Source organism: Penicillium coprophilum, assembly GCF_028826855.1.
Source record: "Penicillium coprophilum strain IBT 35676 chromosome Unknown utg000001l_segment0_segment0, whole genome shotgun sequence".
Classification (NCBI taxonomy): domain Eukaryota; kingdom Fungi; phylum Ascomycota; class Eurotiomycetes; order Eurotiales; family Aspergillaceae; genus Penicillium; species Penicillium coprophilum.
The window spans coordinates 2,515,581-2,534,527 of NW_026622720.1; the positions used below are offsets into that span (position 1 = coordinate 2,515,581).

An 18,947-nucleotide genomic window follows, 5' to 3' on the forward strand; every position below is an offset into this window, starting at 1 on the left:
CATGGTCTTCTGTCTTGCACAGCCTCCTTGCCAAGACTTGAAACTGTCAATAATCTTCTTGTGTGATGTGTGGGACTTTCGCTTGGGGAGCACAAAAGATAGCACAGCCCTGTAAGATTAGTTGCCTGTCTTTGGGTGAAATTTGGTTGTTGGTCGCATGGAGAATGAGGCCGGGAGTTTGTCGACCATCGGCATGACTAGTCAGAATCACTACCCAAAGGGGAAGACTCCATATTTATGACTAAATGAATGATCTGTGATGCGTGCCCCTGTGATATAAATGATATCGTCCCTAGCTGTTGCTATCTGAGCTCAAATTGACATATCGACATTGGGCGTGGCCAATATAGCGGTGGTATCTAATTTGAACGAAGAACCTTTCCCACCGGACTGTTATACCTGATATCCCGTCTCATTACATCAATTGTCTTGACTAGAAAAGTCGTGTGCATATATAATGCATGCTTTTTCCCACCTCTTCTGTCCGTGAAACCGAACCGAAAGGATTTTCTAAAAGCGTCTAAAAATACACTCGCAAAAGCCGGCCGGTGTTGTCTATTCTCAATTAATAATAGATCTACTCAATGGATAACCACAACATACACGTACGTTAGTACGTTTTCACATTCAAAACTCCCAAGATACGCCTGTATTTTACATTTCCCCCCTTTTTACGCGTATTTGTATTTCGAAACACATCTGTGCAGCGCACTTCAATGTTCCTTCCTCATTTTATCCATCTAATAATTCTCTCCCTATGACATTCTACATAAAATGATGCCAGCCTCGAAGGCCAATAGGTCTCATGTGTCTACTTTTTGGTCGCGGATGGTAAGTCTATCGATGCTGAAGCCAACAATGCGTGTCACTGATACCAGAAGGATCCGCGATCAAAACGTGCCACGGAACAATCTGCCCAACCGACTTGGTCAGATTTCTCGATTTTCGCTCTAGATCCCGACTCATTAAGTGATCTCGTACAGTCCAAAGATGTCCAGGGGCTCCATGCCCTCGGTGGGGTAAAAGGTTTGGAGGAACAACTACGAACCGACGTCCTCTCTGGTCTAAGCATAGACGAGACCTACCTGGATGCTCCTGTGAATGTCACTGCAAGTGCTACAAGCACTATACCAACAGAAAAAGCTGTTCTCCCTGAGCTTCGAATCCGGACAGAGCTTGATCACGATGCATTCGTCGACAGAAGGAAATTCTTCGGGGACAATCGTCTACCCATAAAACCATCCCCGAGCTTCCTGTCATTGATGTGGTCAGCCTACAATGACCACGTCTTATTCCTTCTAACTGGGGCTGCTATTATCTCGCTGGCTTTGGGGCTGTACCAGACATTCGGGACCAAACACACTCCCAACAACCCGCCCGTTGAATGGGTGGAGGGGGTTGCCATCCTCGTCGCGATCGTAGTCATTACCCTCGCCGGTGCTGCAAATGACTATCAAAAGGAGTACAAGTTCCGGAAACTCAACAAGAAACAGCAGGATCGCAATGTTTGGGTCCTTCGATCTGCAAGAATTCATGAGATCCCCATCTCCGAGGTTGTTGTTGGTGATATTGTCCACATCAGTCCTGGAGATATCGTGCCTGCAGATGGAGTATTGATAAGAGGTCATCAAGTCAAATGCGATGAGTCCTCGGCAACTGGCGAGTCGCGTCCGGTCGATAAAACCGCTATCGATGCGACTCGTCCTGATGACTCTCATGAGATCGACTCCTTCATCTTCTCTCATACCAAGGTTGTGGAAGGAGCCGGTGCATACCTCGTTTTGGCTACGGGCACAAAATCAAGCTACGGCAGAATACTCCTCTCTCTCGACACCGATCCAGGGTTCACTCCGCTTCAAGTACGGCTCAGCACTCTTGCAAAAAACATCGCCCGCTTCGGTGCACTTGCGGCACTTGTGCTCTTCGTAATCTTGTTTATCAGATTCTGCGTCGGTCTCCGGAACAGCACCGAGTCTGCCTCTGAAAAAGGACAATTGTTTCTGAATGTTTTCATTCTAGCCTTGACTGTCGTTGTGATCGCGGTCCCTGAAGGACTTCCCTTGGCAGTTACACTTGCATTGTCATTTGCCACTACCCGAATGATGAGGGATAACAACTTGGTTCGACAGCTCCGAGCATGTGAAACAATGGGACAAGCCACGGATATCTGTTCAGACAAGACGGGAACCCTGACACAAAATGAAATGACTGTTGTCGCTGGATTTTTCGGTGATAACTTACAATTTACTGATCGAGCCAGTAATCCGAATGTGTTGGAGGAACAAACGTTCTCATCTGTTGCAAAATGCATGAGCCGCCTCTCGGCTCAATCGAGGTTGCTTTTGAGGCAATCTATCGCGATCAACTCAGCTGCAGTTGAAAGTCAATGTGACGGACGTCGGCAGTTCCTTGGATCTCAAACAGAGGCTGCCTTACTTAGATTCTCCCAGGACTATCTTGAGCAAGGTCAGCTTGACTACGATCGAGCTAGTGCAGAAGTTGTAGATCTTTTGCCTTTCGATTCTTCTCGCAAATACATGGTCACAGTTGTAAGACTACCTAGCGGGCTGTATCGACTATATGTGAAAGGTGCTCCTGAGATTCTCCTTGAGAAATGCTTGACCACGATTGCACAGCCTATGCAAGGGCTTGACACCACTCCTATCACACAGGATGGAACTGATCAGATACTCCAAGAGATTTCTCAATATGCCTCCCGATCCTTGCGCACAATTGCGATTTGCTTCCGTGATGTAGAAGATCTGCCCTATAGGGGTGAGGAGGAAACTGTCGACTTCGATAATCTGATGAAAGGGCTTACTTTCCAAGGACTTCTGGGTCTACAAGACCCTCTCCGGGCCGATGCTTGGGGCGCTGTGGATACCAGCCATAAAGCGGGTCTCACTGTGCGCATGGTGACCGGTGACAACCTTCTAACAGCAAGAGCTATTGCAGAAGAATGTGGGATTATCAGCAGTTCAGATGATCTTGTGATGGAAGGCGATGAATTCCGTGCGCTGAATGAATCACAGCAGAGGGAGCTAGTTCTACGCCTCAAGGTTCTCGCTCGATCTCGCCCAGATGATAAACGGGTTCTGGTTCAACGTCTGAAGGATCTTGGGAGAGTCGTCGCTGTTACTGGAGACGGTACCAACGATGCTCCTGCCCTTGCAGCTGCGGATATTGGATTCTCAATGGGAATATCTGGCACTGAGATTGCTCGTGAGGCTTCTTCTATTGTCTTGCTGGATGATACGTTTTCTTCGATTGTCAAAGCTATCATGTGGGGGAGAGCAGTTGGCGATGCCGTTAAGAAATTTTTACAGGTAAGCAACGGGCTCTGCCAGCACGGCTTATCGATGGCTAGGTCGATCTAACATCCTTTTTCCAGTTCCAAATCACCATAACCTTCACCTCAGTGGGCTTAGCATTTGTCTCTGCAGTAGCCAACTCATCACAGGAGTCAGTTCTGACACCAGTCCAGCTCATGTGGGTAAACCTCTTTCAAGACACTCTAGCAGCTCTAGCGCTAGCAACGGACCCTCCTCCACGTCGGATCCTTGACCGCAAACCCGAACCAACATCTACACCTTTGATTACCCCTACCATGTGGAAGATGATCATTGGCCAGTCTGTATATCAGATGGTAGTAACACTGGTCCTGTACTTTGCGGGCTCTTCTATCTTTTCCTATCACACTGCTCTTGAAACATCACAGCTACAAACAGCTGTTTTTAACACCTATGTCTGGATGCAGATATTTAACATGTACAAGTATGTTGAAACTTCCATTGGATCTTTATGACCTACTAACCCCAATACAGCAATCGACAAATTGAACGATCATTTAACCTCATCGAAGGGATCCATCACAACTGGCTCTTCATAGCAATCACCTTCGTTATGATGGGCGCTCAAATCCTGATTATGTTCGTCGGCGGGCGGGCATTCTCAATCACGAAGTTGACTGGCGATCAATGGGCATATTCCGTCGTTCTTGGTGCAATATCAATTCCCATCGGGTTCATTTTGCAGGCTGTTCCTACTGTCGTCGTTGAGAAACCAATGGCAGGTATGGGGAGGCTATGGGATCGCTTGCGTCGTCGGTGATTTATTCTCCTTCCTTTCTTAATTTCTCAATCCACCTCACGAGCGTCTTTGAATCTTGCATGGCCATCCAGATGGAATAGCCGTAAATTGGCTTTTGAATACCCACTCTTTTTCAGCATCCACTTGCTCAATATCATAATCCCTTATCAGGGTTGTCATTAGTTTGAGTAGCTCAAATTGGGCAAGATTGCGACCGGGGCATTGGTTGTACCCGGCTCCCCACTGTGATAGATATGTTAGTTCATATGATTCGAACGATTGTGCGGACGTTATCAAATGCGCACATGAATCAAAAATGAGTCGATATAACTGGTGTCCGTTTGAAGCCAGCGGTCTGGATTGAAGCTGTCGCAGTCCTCGCCGAAGATCTGTGGATTACGGTGAAAGACCCAGGTATTTATACTGAGAACCACCTAAAATAAAAACAGCATTAAATCAAACGTCAATGTGTAAAGAGTCCGTGCAGTTCATCTTACTCCTTCGGGGAAATATATGCCGGCTATGGTCATCCCACCTTGTGGCACGACTCGGGGAAGGCCACCAACAGCAGCAGAGTGGAACCGGTACGTTTCTTTCAACTGTTGAGGAGAGTTAGCCAAAGACACTTGGACCTGACTGTTAACAAGTAGCAACTAACACAAGCCTGAAGAAACGGGAGCTTCTGCGCTTCATTATACTGCACCATGGGCGATAGTTCACCCCGAGCCTGAGCAGCATCAATCTCGTCACGCAATCGCTGCAGATAATGTGGATGACGCAGTAGGTAATAAATAAATGCTTGAGCCGTGGCACTAACAGTATCGGCCCCAGCCCCGATATTCGCAACAGCCGCGGCAAATATCTCGTTCTCAGCCATGCGATCAGGATACTTAGCCCGAACATCCAGCCAGCGCTGCATCATATCATTTCCTTTTTCAGGATTCTTCTTGCGCGCGTCTATAGCGGCAAGACAGGTATCGAAGATATGCGATGAAGGCTGGATGCCAATGCGACTCAGAAGCGGGTTTCCCAGCGTCAGGTTATGTATCCAGGTATAATGACCCATGACTGCGATGTAGAGGGCCAGGGCTTTAGTATTTGCAACCGCGTTTCTGATGTCTGTACCTGTTTCCACGAATCCGAAGGATTTCGAAAATGTTACTTCGCCCAACACGTCGAAGGCAAAGAAACTGAACCATTTGTCGAATTCTACCGCCTCGTTGCTTTTGATTAATCCATCGAGGCGTTCTTTGAGACAGTGGAGGATTTTGTCCACATGTGGCTCGGACTTGATGATGTTTGATAGTGCAAATCCGGCGGCTATGTTGCGCGACTTTTCGATGTGCCGTTTTGGGTTCAGTTCAGACATCTGATTCACATAATGGTAGTCCGGTAGACTGAAGATTGAGTACCATGAGCCCTTTTGATATGATAATTATTATCAGTTGTGTTTAAGATGGGGCCAGTACACACTTTCGCTATGTTTGCGTGGAGAAGCTGCTTTACTGCGTCCGGGTGAGAGACACTGACTTCATTCTCCGCAATGCGAACGAAATCCCCTGTTGCACTTGTTAAAACATGAGATTAAGAGATGAGGGATAAACTTACCGTGCTTCTTGTGTAGATCAATAAGCTCTTTCTCGCCATGACCTTTCCACAAATGGTAGACTAGCCATAGTTTCGAAAAAGAAGCCAAGAACGGACCTGGGATGTCTCGGATCGGCGTCCAATATTTGCGAATAGTCGCTCGTACGATGAACAAAATGATTATTAAGACACAAAATTTACTCAAAGTGAACAATGCCAGCATCCCGGACACAAGGGGAGGAACCATTGCAATTGACAACGTACACAGGTTCTCGTATGGAAGGGATGAGGTTTTATTTCTGGGAAGATTTGCGTGTGGGGACTGAATGCAATTGAACTCTTGACACAGACCATTCAGAATGAAATCTCCTATTCACTTCTCCTGAAGATACATACCTTTGCACAATTCTCTGCCGTCTTGCATTAATCTAAGCTGGAATAGTGAAAGCAACATGCATTAGCGTTGACGGATATAGGCGCTAGCACATATCGGTGATAGTCCTATGATATCACGATGATCTGATTCGTTAGCTGGATATATTACCAAGATTCCGGGCTGGAGATAATTGTGCACTTTCTCTGGGGCGAAGCCTTAGACAAGTCGGTTACAAGTTAGTATGTATGTAGTTGGACTAGGCATGCCAGGGGGTCTGCCTGATGACATCTGTTTCCCTTGGTAGATTTCAGAAAATGCAAACCATTCGTGAACTATCCTGTTGAGCAAAATGTCCTCTTCCGAATATTCGGCAGTCTTTCTGGCCGAGGATCGCCGCCAACCAGCAATTATTGGCATGGTCGTCGTGACCACGCTTTCACTGCTTGTCGTTCTTGTTCGCCTGTATGCTCGGGGATATCTGATCCATGAACTAGGGTGGGATGACCTCACAATCGTGATTGCACAGGTAAAGATGCTTAGCGTCCGATCACTTAGCTCATGCAGAGTTAACATTCATCTAGTTGGTCAGCTGGATAGTCTTGGGGCTTTCAATAATGGTCATCCATTATGGCTCTGGTCAGCATCTCGCGGCATTGATGAACGACCCAGAAACACTAGTGCACATGTATAAGTGGCTTGTTGGGGCTCAACTCGTGTATATGTTCAATTTGTGGTTGTGTCGCGTCTCCGGGATTGCCTTTTATGCTCGTCTCAACCAAATGCCGCGGTTTATCCTCTATCTCCGTATTTCTTTCGCTTTTGTGACGTTTGTGTATGTGGCGCAGACACTTATTGTTGCTCTGCAGTGTATTCCTCTCGCTGCTCTGTGGGGTGGCGCAGAAGGTAAATGCATGGGCTCGGTGACTGTTTTTATTTCGACGTCTGGACTGACTATAGCCTGTGATTTGCTTGTCCTGCTGTTACCAATCAACATTATATTCTCACTGTAAGCAACGCTAGTCAGAAAGTTGGGTTTAGCGCTTGTACTTTGCGTGGGAGTATTGTAAGTTCTCTTCTTTTTTTCTGAGGCAGACAACGAAATAAGATTGCTAATGTCGATATCCTTAGTGCGGTTGTGTAAGTACTTTCGGTTTTTCCGGTCACTGTCTATTAACTTACAGAATATAGAACTTCGATTCTCCGAATGGTGTCCATGATTGTCGCCCTCCGACACCCGGAGGACGCAACGTGGTATTTCTCTGTCGTGATGGTGTGGTCTACCACAGAGACCAGTGCCGCCATCATCGCTCTTTCTCTCCCAGCGTTACGAGCTTTGTTCGGGTTCTGGAGTAGAAAGCGATCGACGATGAATCATAGTGATTCGGATCAAACTAGGACGATTGGCCTTCAGACGATTTCGAGGTCGGCAAAGCATCTTATATCCGACGAGCATCATATTCATCAGGCAACATTTGATGTAGACTGGGGGACAAATCGGAGCCAGGAGACGCTTTGGGGTGTCAAGGATGGGAAGGTTCAAGTCGAGGATACGGCTCGCGTGGGTGTTGGGAAGCCTTCGTTCCGGTAGACAAATTTTCGTTATAGGGTTGGTGAACTCTTCTTGCATGTTTCCTACTGAGTCCATAGTCAGAGGGAAAGAAATGAATACTACACTCTGGTGGACCCTAAGAAACAATGCCCTGCAATTTTTTCCGCCATTCTGAGAACTGGTCAACGAGTGACTGTACAGTTCACTTTTTCTGTAAGGCTGTTTGTATCACTCGGGGTTGCCATCTGAACCCTAGCTCTTTTCGTCTCGAAAATAGTTTGCCAGAATCCAATGCGGTAAAAGAAAATGGTATGCTTGAGGTCAGCCTGTTGCCTCATGGATGTTATCCATTTAGCGAACCGGGTTGAGGCACACTACTAGATCATACGGTTTTCGGCGAGTAACTTTGCAAAAAGCAAGTACTGACTAGACAGAAACAATATAGCTTTCGTAAATTTTGCCCAAGAAGCCTCCTCGGGGATAGATTAGTGCAATTGATTCGTTCTTTCGACAAACTTGGTGGTCATGCGAGCCCAGGCTAAATTGACTAGATCGGAAAACTGAACTCGAACGCCCCTAATGAGTGGGGCCAACGAAAATTCCCGCAGTTGTTTTATATTATTAAATGTATCAGTCGACTTCCACCTGGGCAGATGTCCGATGTATACTATGTATATGGCACGTGGGCAAGTCGTTCTGTTGCTTCAGGATTTTGGCCGTTTCGGGCCAAAACCCTGGATCCGGCGAACCAGCCTGGGGGTTCATCTGGACCACTTCTCCAGTCTTTCGTCGCCACCAATTCCTGGCTTTGAGATAACAGTTTCCCACTCAGTCAAGCGTACTCTGGAGGGCACGTGCGCTCGCCTCGGGGCACCCGATCCACGGGGGAATCCTGTAAGCAAGATAATAAGAGAGATTTTCCAGAATAGCAACAAGCCATGGGATGGAGGTCTGGGGATGGACCTCTTATACACCCACGTGTGGACTTGCTGTACTCTCATAGGTAGAGGCGGGCCGTGCGCCTCCACACCCGCCAAGAGCCGCAACTGTCCAATGGTTGCCATTGGAGCCAATCAGAGCTCATCGTCACTTGAATTCCACTGAATCTACACCTAATCTGGATCCCTTCCATGGTGTGTCAATGTCAAAAGTTCCGCCCTGATACTTGCCAAGAGATTCAATTTGCTTGAGACCACAAGCTTGCGGAAACGAGCTGCCTTGGCTAGGCCTTGTTGCATTTACTTTTCGCCAAGCCCACGAGGGTCGATTGATGGGCTCCCATTGCGAGTAGGACAAGCACGTGTGGCCAGAATTTCCCAAATGGGAAGTTGTCCTAGGATACTTGCCACAGGGCCTATCGTGCAGAGGATAGAGGGGCCATATTAGAATCTTCCATGCATACATAAAAAGGCAGTCTTCTCTCCTTGGCCTTTGTTTCTCTTCTGTATCAGCGCCAAAGTCCAGTACTAAGCTTTCACTTGATACTAAGCTTTGTCTTGACTCTTGATATCACCTATCAAGATGTATCTTCACCAGTACGATTATATCTTTGCCATCGGCACGTTGTTTGCAATGCTTGATGCATTCAACAACGGTGCAAGTGAGTGTTTCCCTTATGTTCTTACTCATTGACTTCGATTAACCATTGCATGTTTCACAGACGATGTTGCCAATTCTTGGGCTACAAGTGTCTCCTCCCGTTCCATCTCCTACCGCCAGGCTATGATCCTCGGTACCATCTTCGAATTCGTCGGAGCTGTCGCTGTCGGTGCCCGTACCGCTGATACTATCAAGAACGGTATCATTCCCAACTCAGCTTTCAAAGATAATGCCGGTGTTCAAATGCTCGCCTTCACATGTGCCCTTGCCGCTGCCTCCTCATGGGTGATGTGGTGTACCAAGAACTCCGCCCACGTCTCCTCTACATACTCCCTTATTTCTGCTGTCGCCGGTGTCGGTGTTGCAACTGTTGGCGCTTCCCAGGTTCAGTGGGGCTGGAACAACGGCAAGGGTCTCGGTGCCATCTTTGCTGGTCTCGGCATGGCTCCTGTCATTTCCGGTTGCTTTGCTGCTATTATCTTCATGTTGATCAAATACACCGTGCACGTGCGGAGAAACCCTATCGCCTGGGCCGTCTGGAGTGCTCCTTTCTTCTTCCTGGTTGCCGCCACCATCTGCACACTTTCCATTGTGTACAAGGGCTCGCCTAACCTGGGCCTGAACAAGAAGCCCGGTTGGTATGTGGCTGCTGTCACTATGGGCACTGGCGGTGGTGTCTGCCTTTTGTCTGCCATCTTCTTTGTTCCTTTCCTCCACTCCCGCGTGATCAAGAAGGACCCCAGCGTGAAATGGTGGATGATTATCCAGGGCCCTCTGCTCTTCAGCCGTCCCGTTCCCACAGATTCTGAGGTCTCCAAGGTCCCCAACTACGCTGTCGTGCAAGATGATCCCGAGGAGTATGAGCCTCACCTGCCCATTGATGAGAAGGAGCCCAAGGTCGGTGCTGCCTCCATCCCTAGCTCTACAGAGGAGCGATCCGTCGAGAAGCTCGAGGCCAATCAGCCCACCTACCGCGAGCTCATGGCCCAGTCTGAGGCACGTCACAACGCCAAGCTCCTTAAAAGCCGTGGTCCCATCGGCTGGGCCATGCGTCTTCTCCGCGACAACCCCATGGGCCCCGGTGAGATCTATGAGATCCGCAACATGAAGCGCATGATCAAGCGTCTCCCCGCCATCATTACTGTCGGTCTGCTTTACGGTTTCCACTACGACATCCACACTGCCCAGAGTGGTAACGAGGGTACTCCCGAGGGTGAGCGCATGAAGCGTGTCTATGCCAACGCCGTCAAATACCCCAACGAGGTCGAGCACACATACTCCTTCATCCAGATCATCACCGCTTGCACTGCTTCTTTCGCCCACGGCGCCAACGATATCGGAAACTCTGTCGGCCCCTGGGCTGCTATCTACTCCGCTTGGTCCACTGGTACCCCCGCTGCCTCCAAGTCTCCCGTGCCTGTCTGGCAGCTTGCTGTTCTGGCCATTTGCATCTCCATCGGTCTCTGCACTTACGGATACAACATCATGAAAGGTAGGCCCTCCTTCCTTTTACCATTTTTTCAATCTTCATTTTTACTAACTTTCCTCTTAGTCATGGGTAACAAGATCACCTACCACTCACCGTCCCGTGGATCATCCATGGAGATGGGCGCCGCCATTACGGTGCTGGTCTTCTCACAGTTTTCCCTGCCCGTTTCCACCTCGATGTGCATCACTGGTGCCACCGTCGGTGTTGGACTTTGCAACGGAACTATCAAGGCCGTCAACTTCCAGCGTGTCGGTCTCTTGTTGTTTGCTTGGATCATGACCATTCCCATCGCTGGTACCCTTGGTGGATGTCTGATGGGCTTGATTCTCAACGCTCCTCATTTCCTCACTGTTTAGGCATTTGTTTTGACATTTTTGATTCCCCTTTGAAAATTTTTGAATAGCGCGCATATTTTACTTAATTACACTTTTGGAAATACCAATTTAGATTCTGAACAGTCAAATCAGACTCGATCATTCACGATCCATTCAACAATTAGTAGTGGCTCATATGGCACTATGGTTGGAAATAGAAGACATTCGCTTGAGACTAATGAGTACCAATTGATAATTCTAAGTTTACCTTGCAAGACCAGCAAGAATGATTGGCCGGTTATGTGATCCTATTATGTGTCTTCAGTGGCTTGTTCAGATTTTCTGTTTGGATTTCTGGTTTTATGGTATTTTCTCGCCCTTCTCGGTTTTGAACAACATCAGTACAGAGTAGACAGCAGAAAGAAGGCAAGTAGAGGCTTAATTGGTAACATCCAACTTTTAATCATAGGGCCAAGAGTGAAAAATTAAGGGAGCCATGTCAATTCGTCCAACCAAAAATTAGAGGCAAAAAAAATTAGAAGGGGCAAAAAATAGTTTCCCTGGGAATCGAACCCAGAACCTTTCCGGAACATCTGCTAGTCGCATTTGTTAACGGAAAATCATAACCGCTAGACCAGGAAACTGTTCAGCCACTTGAGCCAATTGATGAAAGAGTGAGCCATATTTGACATTATGAATCAATCTTTGTCTTCAACCTTTCTTAGGGCTAGAAACGAAAGCGCTACATTGTTCCTTCTCTAGACATTACAAAAATGCGTTGTTGCTTTATGGGCTCCACTGCTTTATTTGGTACAATACATAAATTAGGACCGAAAGAAGGGGCAAAAAACATTGAAACGATTCATACATATATTGTCACATGCAGTTACATATTCTGGGTAGTCTGTGATTCATAGTTCCCAACTTACATCTCCTCGGCAACCTTGAGCAGCTCATGTCTTTCTCTTTGCAAGTAATCATAAGTGACAATCTTCCGACGAGCATCCTGTTCGATAGATTTCCACTCCTCGGGAGAAATAGTGATCTCACCATCCTGTTTCGGAAAAATGGTCATTGGGCGACTGCGTTTTGCCAAGCCGACTTTGAAAAACCCGAGCCGGAACTGGGTCTGCTTTGTCGGTTCGTGAGGGATTCCAAACACAAATGGTTCTTTGGGTCGTTCGTAAGGTTCTCCATTGAGTGCTGACGTGAGGCCCATCTGAAAACATTCTTGTCTGAACCGGGCCCGGGCCGATCCCGCTTCGGGCATTTCGTACGCAGCTTGATCAGTCGAAACTTTAGCTGGATCTGTGGTCGGCTTAGTGGAGGGCTCTGATTGCTCGAGTTCATCGGGTACGCTTGGAGTATTTGCTGACTTGTCACCTGTGGCACCATCTGTGTTGACACCTCCAGTGCCATCTGTACTATCTGTAGGGCCTCCGCTGTGTTCATCTTCGAACTCATCCTCAGAGTCGGTATCGGTGTCAGTGTCGGTGTCATTATCAGAATCGCCCCAAGACTCGTACCCAAGCTCTTCTGCAAGGACCTTTCCAAGAACCTGATTATGCGAGCTCGTCTCGTTGTCGATTCCTTGCTGCAGATGCCTATCGTCCACCTTCCGTTGAATCGGCACCTTACATCGGGGTTTTCTGATTTTAATAAGCGGACGTTGCTTAATCAAAGGTAGTTGTAATTTGACGAGAGCCCCCTTCCAAGTCCTCAATGGTCGCTTGCGTTTGGTTTCGGTCGAGACAGAGTTGTTTTCAGTCTTATCAAATTTCACTTGGGACAAGATAGCCTCGTCATGAGCACGAAGTCTTGCAGCCCGAGTATACTCACTGATTCCATGCCTGGTGACATCCAGGAAGAAACTCAGGTCCTGGCATTCGACGCCCTCTCTCGGATCCATGGCGCAAGGGTTCGCTTTCACAAAGTGCTGATGAGCTTTGCTCATGTTTCCGCGCAGAAACTCAACCCGACCCATCCAAAACTCGCACTTAGCAACGAGAAGGGGATTTCGGGATCTATCTGCAGCTTGCATGGCGAGCTTGACCATAACTTCGGCTTCGGCAGCATTTTGGTTGCCAATGAAGTTCGAGGCTGGTAAGAGATAAGACCCAACCTCAACCCGGTGGTACACATGGGAGATGTCTCCAGTAGTTAGCTCGATGGACATTTTCTTGATGATACTTGCAAGATTCTTGAGCTTTTCTTCCCGTAAAGCGCGGGCTTCCTGTATGAGCGCCTGCTCGTCTTGAGAAGAGAGGGGAGGTTTGGTCTGACAGGAGCCCTCATAATTGCTCGTCTGGAGTGTGTTGTTGGACATGATCGAAAGACCGGCTTATCTCGAATAGGGCCTTGGGGGTGGATCTTGGTAATTTGTCAAATACGATATGAAACGATTGCTGCTAAACATGCAATCCGCAGATACTTCAGATAAAAGAGACCGAAGAGAATATTGATACGTATTTGGGGAGGTTGGTGAAGGGAGATAGCAGTCAAGCGAGAAAAAGTGGCTTTTATGTACTTCATTGACGCGTCGACAAGAAGGACAACAAACGCGTTCAAAGGCATTTGATCAAGACAAATTTGGGACAAAGCCAGTTGTCTCCAGGGATACCGAGACCTATGTCGTTCTTTCCTTTGTTTCTCTCAATCCCATTGTTAACCTCGCTGAAACCGAAACGAGCGGATTCTATCATTCGGCTTGCTTTGTCTTAACGACTGACTTAACTTGTATATGCCGAGTAATAAATCAACGGTCATTCTCATGGCTATGTAGTACTGAGTATTCTCCACTAGTTCATATGTAGCCCTAGAGATGTTGTTTTTGACTCGGTCAAGACATAGATACTTTGTACTTTAGAAAGAAACTGTGGCTGGTGGACAGCCATGGCAAATCACCTAGACTAAGTTTAGTTGATTACAATTTACTCGAACCTGAAGGATGAAATTGTGGAAATTGTTGATTGGAATATTTTTTTGCGGAAGCATTATTCATCAGCCTGAGATTATCACAACAGGATATTCCCATGAAACAATGTTGTTTGGGCCAATCTATCTAAATCGATAAGCTCGAAACGCACCCATGTACGATACCCAGCAGCTCCGAACTTCATACCCTCCCACGCCCCTCAAGTAACCCAACTCTCGCTATTCCCCCTTTCCAACTTGATTCCCAATTTCAATCTAACATTCTCGGGACTAATTCAAGAACCTAACTGCGTATCGCGAGAGTCATGTATCAATGAACGAACCAGAGGAATTACCGAAGGAGCGACACCAAATCAAACAATACATTCTGTACCTCAGAAATCGGTTGTATTTTCAAGATGAGTCGCTATATTCCCAGTCTAGTAATGCGTGAGTAGATGCTGCTGCTGAGTGATCAAACTCAGCGGCCTCTATGCGGGTAAATCCAATGATGGCCTCCCTTTGAAGCTCACGGGCCTTTTCGCTGTAGCCTGGTATGTCCAGTGCTTGCGAAAGCGACCAGTAAGCCTCTGGGAACCTTTCAAATTTCATGAGATTCGCACCTTTGATAAAATAAGTAATCCCCGCGATGATGCTAGACTCTGGGTTGTTTAAGACGGCATAACACATGTTCATCTGTACCACTGGTTCTAGGCTCGTCATGGACTCTTCATACTGACAAAGAGAGTGTTGAACGGCAGCGATAAAGAGCCGGCACCGCATCTCATCAAGTTCGCACAAAAAGGGGTTATGGCTAATGACCCGTGAGGCAAGCTCTATTGCAAGCTCTGGGTCACCTTGTTGCCACCGCTCTTCTGCGCCTAACAGTAATGAACTACTGTATGAACAGAGCCAGATATCATTGATAGATGTTGACATTATCTTTGAGGGTGAAACTGTTCTAAGAATGTTAGATTGAAATTGGGAATCAAGCTGGAAAAGGGGAGTAACGAGAGTTGGGTTACTTGAGATAGTGTGTGCGAGCATCAAATCGTGCTCTACAAGACGCGCCTGAAGATCATGCACTGCATTGATGGCTCTAGACAATGCTTGTTCTAGCTCGGTCTTTTCGTGGCCCCCTTGGTCAAGGTCAACGTAGTCCTTGGGGGCGGACCGTCGGGACTTGTTGATCTTACGGAGACGTCGAAAAATGCTAGCCATAACTGCAATGGGATAACTCTGTTGTGATGTTGTCAAGCTGATGAATGGGGGGTTTTTTTTTAAGATGGTTCTCTCAGACTTTATATACCCGTCTGTCGAGGAATTGCCGGGGTGGCTTCCAAGGAAAACTTCACACCGGTGAAAGAGATCGTTGTTTCTTTGGCAACAATTTTATTGTGAATAGACTAAGAGGTATTTATTTTGCTTTGAAATAAAGCAATGCTTTGTCTCAATCTTATGTACTAAACAAAGACTGGCAAATCTTGGGCAAACCAAGCAAAAGTTGCAAACAGGCAAACCAAGCAAACACAATAGACAAACCGAGCAAACTTTACAAAAGCGACAAACGCATACCGATGACATCATGAATCCCCATCTACAGCACTTCCACTGGCAAGATGCAACCGCAAAGTGGAATACTCGGCATCAGCTTTGAGCATAGCTAGGATGAGTCAACTGTTGGTCTATTCTGATTTGTCCAATTTGAAACTACGGATATTTCCGCAACAAGCCGCTTACACGATCAGGCCATGAATCTAGACTTGCGGGGGTCCTGTTGCAAACACACTCAGCAAGACAAAACCGGGTTAGAGGCCAATATGCACCTTAAATTACATTTATAAAGTCTGCATAGCGCGCCTACCAAGAAAGCAGATATTTCCCTCTTTTCCCGCCTTTTCTATAGACCGCGTCGTCATATCAACTACAGTGCATACCCGCTCTTGCTGTTCTCTAATAATTTGTCATAGAGATTTGGTACCTTGGAAGGCTGGTCAGGTACGGATCCCTTCAAAGGTTTGGAATTCATTCCCGATGTTTTCCACTTTTACTTGCCCAAGACCAGTCCCTGCCTTTTTATTTACTGCGCTCGCTTCTCAACTGACACACCCCCTCAGTCATGTCGCCTACCGCACTCAGAAATGTCGATACGGTAGAGATTGTGAATATCCATCGAGATGACATGGAATTCTCTCTAGTCGATGATATCTACAAGAACCTGGACCCGCCAGCAGGCAAACCTCGCACATTCCCTACTCTTCTCCTTTACGACGCCAAGGGATTGAAGCTCTTCGAAGAGATCACCTACTTGGATGAATACTATCTTACCAACACGGAGATCGAAATTTTGACCAAACATGCGAAGAGGATAGTTGCACGCATTCCGGAAAATGCACAGTTGGTGGAGCTCGGCAGTGGGTCTGTGATCCCTGAACGCCGCAACCGTCGCTTCCCGCGACTGGATGATCTTGTCCATTCTGACAATTATTTTTCAGGAACTTGCGCAAGATCGAGATTCTACTTCGGGAGTGTGAACGGACCGAAAAGAAAGTAGACTATTATGCTTTGGACCTTTCATTGGTAGAGTTACAGAGAACATTCTCCGAAATCTCACCTGGGAGCTTCATCCACGTAGGTTTCCATGGTCTCCATGGAACGTACGATGATGCTGTCGGCTGGCTGAAAAGGCCAGAAAATCGGAAGCGACCCACAGTGGTCTTGTCTATGGGATCATCCATGGGCAATTTTAGTCCTTCAGGTGCTGCGGAATTTCTTGGTGGTTTTTCTAAGCTCTTGGGCCCATCCGATTTCATGCTGATTGGATTGGATGCGTGCAAAAACGCGGACAAGGTGTTTAGGGCCTATAACGATGCCAAAGGCATTACTCGCCAATTCTATGAGAATGGCCTCCAGCATGCCAATACGGTTCTTGGGTTCGAGGCTTTCAAACCTGAAGAATGGGAGATCTTGACGGAATATGATACACATGAGGGTCGGCATCAAGCATTTTATGCTCCGAAAGTTGACGTGGTCATCAATGGGATCAATATTCTCAAAGGAGAAAAGCTCATCTTTGAAGAGGCATGGAAGTACGGTCGCAAAGAACGAGATGAGTTGTGGCGCAATGCAAACCTCATTTCCCAAGTTGAATTTGGGAACTCGACAGATGATTATCGTGAGTCCAGAAATTTTGGCTGGATCGTCGCCGCAGGCTGCTTACTTTTCTCCAATAGATCTCCATCTCCTATCGCCCGCTGCGCTTGATGTGTCTCTGAAACCTTCGAAATATGCAGCCCAACCGATCCCGAGCATCGAGAACTTCCAGTCTCTATGGACTGCATGGGATCTCGCGACTAAAACCATGGTCCCTCGCGAGGAGCTTTTGTCCAAGCCCATCAAACTCCGAAATGAGCTAGTATTTTATCTTGGCCACATTCCGACATTTTTTGGTGTGTCTCCAATGTTCAAAGTTGCTTATCATATTCAACGCTAATCATGCTGGCACCCAGATATTCATCTCGCACGGGCTTTGCAGGAAGAGCCCACTGAGCCTAGTCATTATAGACTCATCTTTGAGCGCGGCATTGACCCAGACGTCGAAGATCCACAGCAATGCCATTCCCACAGCAAAATCCCCGACGAATGGCCGCCTTTGGACGAAATTCTTGACTACCAAGATAGAGTGCGGAATCGTGCACGTTCGATCCTACAAGAGGGATATGCGTCAGAAGACCGCGCTCTTGGGGAGGCTCTTTGGATTGGGTATGAGCATGAAGCGATGCATCTCGAGACTTTCCTCTATATGCTACTTCAGAGTGATAAAACTCTTCCTCCCACAGGAGTTGATCGCCCGAATTTTGAGCAAATGAGTCACCAGGCGAAGAGAGACGAAAAGCCAAACAAGTGGTTTAGCATTCCACGCCAGACAATCAAAATTGGATTGGATGACTCCAACAATGAAGTCATGCCAAATCAATCGTTTGGATGGGACAACGAGAAGCCCCAAAGAGAGGTCACTGTGCATGCCTTTGAAGCTCAAGCCAGACCCATCACCAATGGTGAATATGCCAAGTACCTGCATGCCAAGGGAATTCAAACGTATCCCACGTCCTGGCTGTCATGCCCGGGTCAAGACAAGCCTATTTCCAAGGGCATTGGCTCCTCAGGCGCCTCCGCCGGTTCGAGCTCCAATACTGCGGCATTTCCTCTGGAGGACTTTGCAGTTCGAACTATGTTCGGACCTGTGGCCCTTCAAGTCGCACAAGACTGGCCATTGATTGCTTCCTACGATGAAGTAGCTAGCTATGCAAAGTACATGCAATGCAGGATCCCCACGTTTGAAGAGACTAGAAGCATATATCACTACTCGGACCAACTCAAAAGCCATCAAATTACGGATGGCTCCAGGTATGGAAAAAAATTGTTGTCTCCATGTAGGAGAAGCTAACTCATGAATAGTAATGGGGTCAATGGGTTTGCCAATGATAGCAAGCCCAGCTCTACTGATCAGACTGTTTTCCGTGATCTTACCGGGTGTAATGTTGGTTTCAAAAACTGGCACCCTGTTCCTGTCACACCCAACGGGGATCATTTGGCCGGCCAGGGCGAAATGGGAGGTGTTTGGGAATGGACTAGCACACCATTGATGCCGCATGATGGCTTCAAACCTATGGACATCTACCCTGGATACACATGTAAGTGATACCTTGAGCATCGACGCCGAGCCTCAACTGATTGATATCTATAGCGGACTTCTTTGATGGTAAACACAACATCGTTCTCGGGGGCTCCTGGGCTACTCTCCCTCGTATTGCTGGCCGGACTACTTTGTGAGTGTTATAATAAGCCCCATGATATTCTTGGACTAACACATTTTAGTGTCAATTGGTATCAGCATAACTACCGTTATACATGGGCGGGTGCACGTCTAGTTAGAGATCTATAGAGATTGAGCAATGTATAAATGAGCCCCTGGAGATATCCACGGGTGCGCCAAGTGGAGTGTTGACAATCCATGGATGACCTCATTGT

General features: G+C 47.3%; 7 protein-coding genes across 7 annotated transcripts; 4 read left to right on the forward strand and 3 right to left on the reverse strand.

Moving 5' to 3' along the window:
• Positions 1 to 774: 774 nt before the first annotated feature.
• Positions 775 to 4,110, forward strand: N7500_000954 (ATPase P-type K/Mg/Cd/Cu/Zn/Na/Ca/Na/H-transporter; the record flags this gene model as incomplete). Its single annotated transcript, XM_056672100.1, has 4 exons — positions 775 to 831; positions 882 to 3,326; positions 3,392 to 3,774; positions 3,825 to 4,110. The coding sequence occupies 4 exons, from the start codon at positions 775 to 777 to the stop codon at positions 4,108 to 4,110; spliced, it is 3,171 nt and encodes a 1,056-aa protein (XP_056537673.1).
• Positions 4,111 to 4,146: 36 nt separating this feature from the next.
• N7500_000955 (cytochrome P450) lies at positions 4,147 to 5,923 on the reverse strand (the record flags this gene model as incomplete). Its single annotated transcript, XM_056672101.1, has 6 exons — positions 4,147 to 4,332; positions 4,395 to 4,523; positions 4,587 to 4,688; positions 4,748 to 5,509; positions 5,563 to 5,648; positions 5,698 to 5,923. 6 exons carry the CDS (start codon positions 5,921 to 5,923, stop codon positions 4,147 to 4,149), a joined length of 1,491 nt encoding a protein of 496 aa, XP_056537674.1.
• Positions 5,924 to 6,401: 478 nt separating this feature from the next.
• On the forward strand, positions 6,402 to 7,640 carry N7500_000956 (uncharacterized protein; the record flags this gene model as incomplete). Its single annotated transcript, XM_056672102.1, has 3 exons — positions 6,402 to 6,578; positions 6,634 to 7,058; positions 7,241 to 7,640. 3 exons carry the CDS (start codon positions 6,402 to 6,404, stop codon positions 7,638 to 7,640), a joined length of 1,002 nt encoding a protein of 333 aa, XP_056537675.1.
• A 1,482-nt stretch (positions 7,641 to 9,122) lies between these two features.
• Positions 9,123 to 11,045, forward strand: N7500_000957 (inorganic phosphate transporter; the record flags this gene model as incomplete). The annotated part of the gene is made up of 3 exons (XM_056672103.1): positions 9,123 to 9,201; positions 9,262 to 10,692; positions 10,753 to 11,045. 3 exons carry the CDS (start codon positions 9,123 to 9,125, stop codon positions 11,043 to 11,045), a joined length of 1,803 nt encoding a protein of 600 aa, XP_056537676.1.
• Positions 11,046 to 11,928: 883 nt separating this feature from the next.
• N7500_000958 (uncharacterized protein) lies at positions 11,929 to 13,329 on the reverse strand (the record flags this gene model as incomplete). Its single annotated transcript, XM_056672104.1, has 1 exon — positions 11,929 to 13,329. One exon carries the CDS (start codon positions 13,327 to 13,329, stop codon positions 11,929 to 11,931), a length of 1,401 nt encoding a protein of 466 aa, XP_056537677.1.
• A 1,001-nt stretch (positions 13,330 to 14,330) lies between these two features.
• Positions 14,331 to 15,137, reverse strand: N7500_000959 (uncharacterized protein; the record flags this gene model as incomplete). The annotated part of the gene is made up of 1 exon (XM_056672105.1): positions 14,331 to 15,137. The coding sequence occupies one exon, from the start codon at positions 15,135 to 15,137 to the stop codon at positions 14,331 to 14,333; it is 807 nt and encodes a 268-aa protein (XP_056537678.1).
• Positions 15,138 to 16,035: 898 nt separating this feature from the next.
• N7500_000960 (DUF323 domain protein) lies at positions 16,036 to 18,861 on the forward strand (the record flags this gene model as incomplete). Its single annotated transcript, XM_056672106.1, has 7 exons — positions 16,036 to 16,334; positions 16,412 to 17,091; positions 17,150 to 17,365; positions 17,426 to 18,323; positions 18,375 to 18,610; positions 18,664 to 18,745; positions 18,795 to 18,861. The coding sequence occupies 7 exons, from the start codon at positions 16,036 to 16,038 to the stop codon at positions 18,859 to 18,861; spliced, it is 2,478 nt and encodes an 825-aa protein (XP_056537679.1).
• Between the last annotated feature and the right edge of the window lie 86 nt (positions 18,862 to 18,947).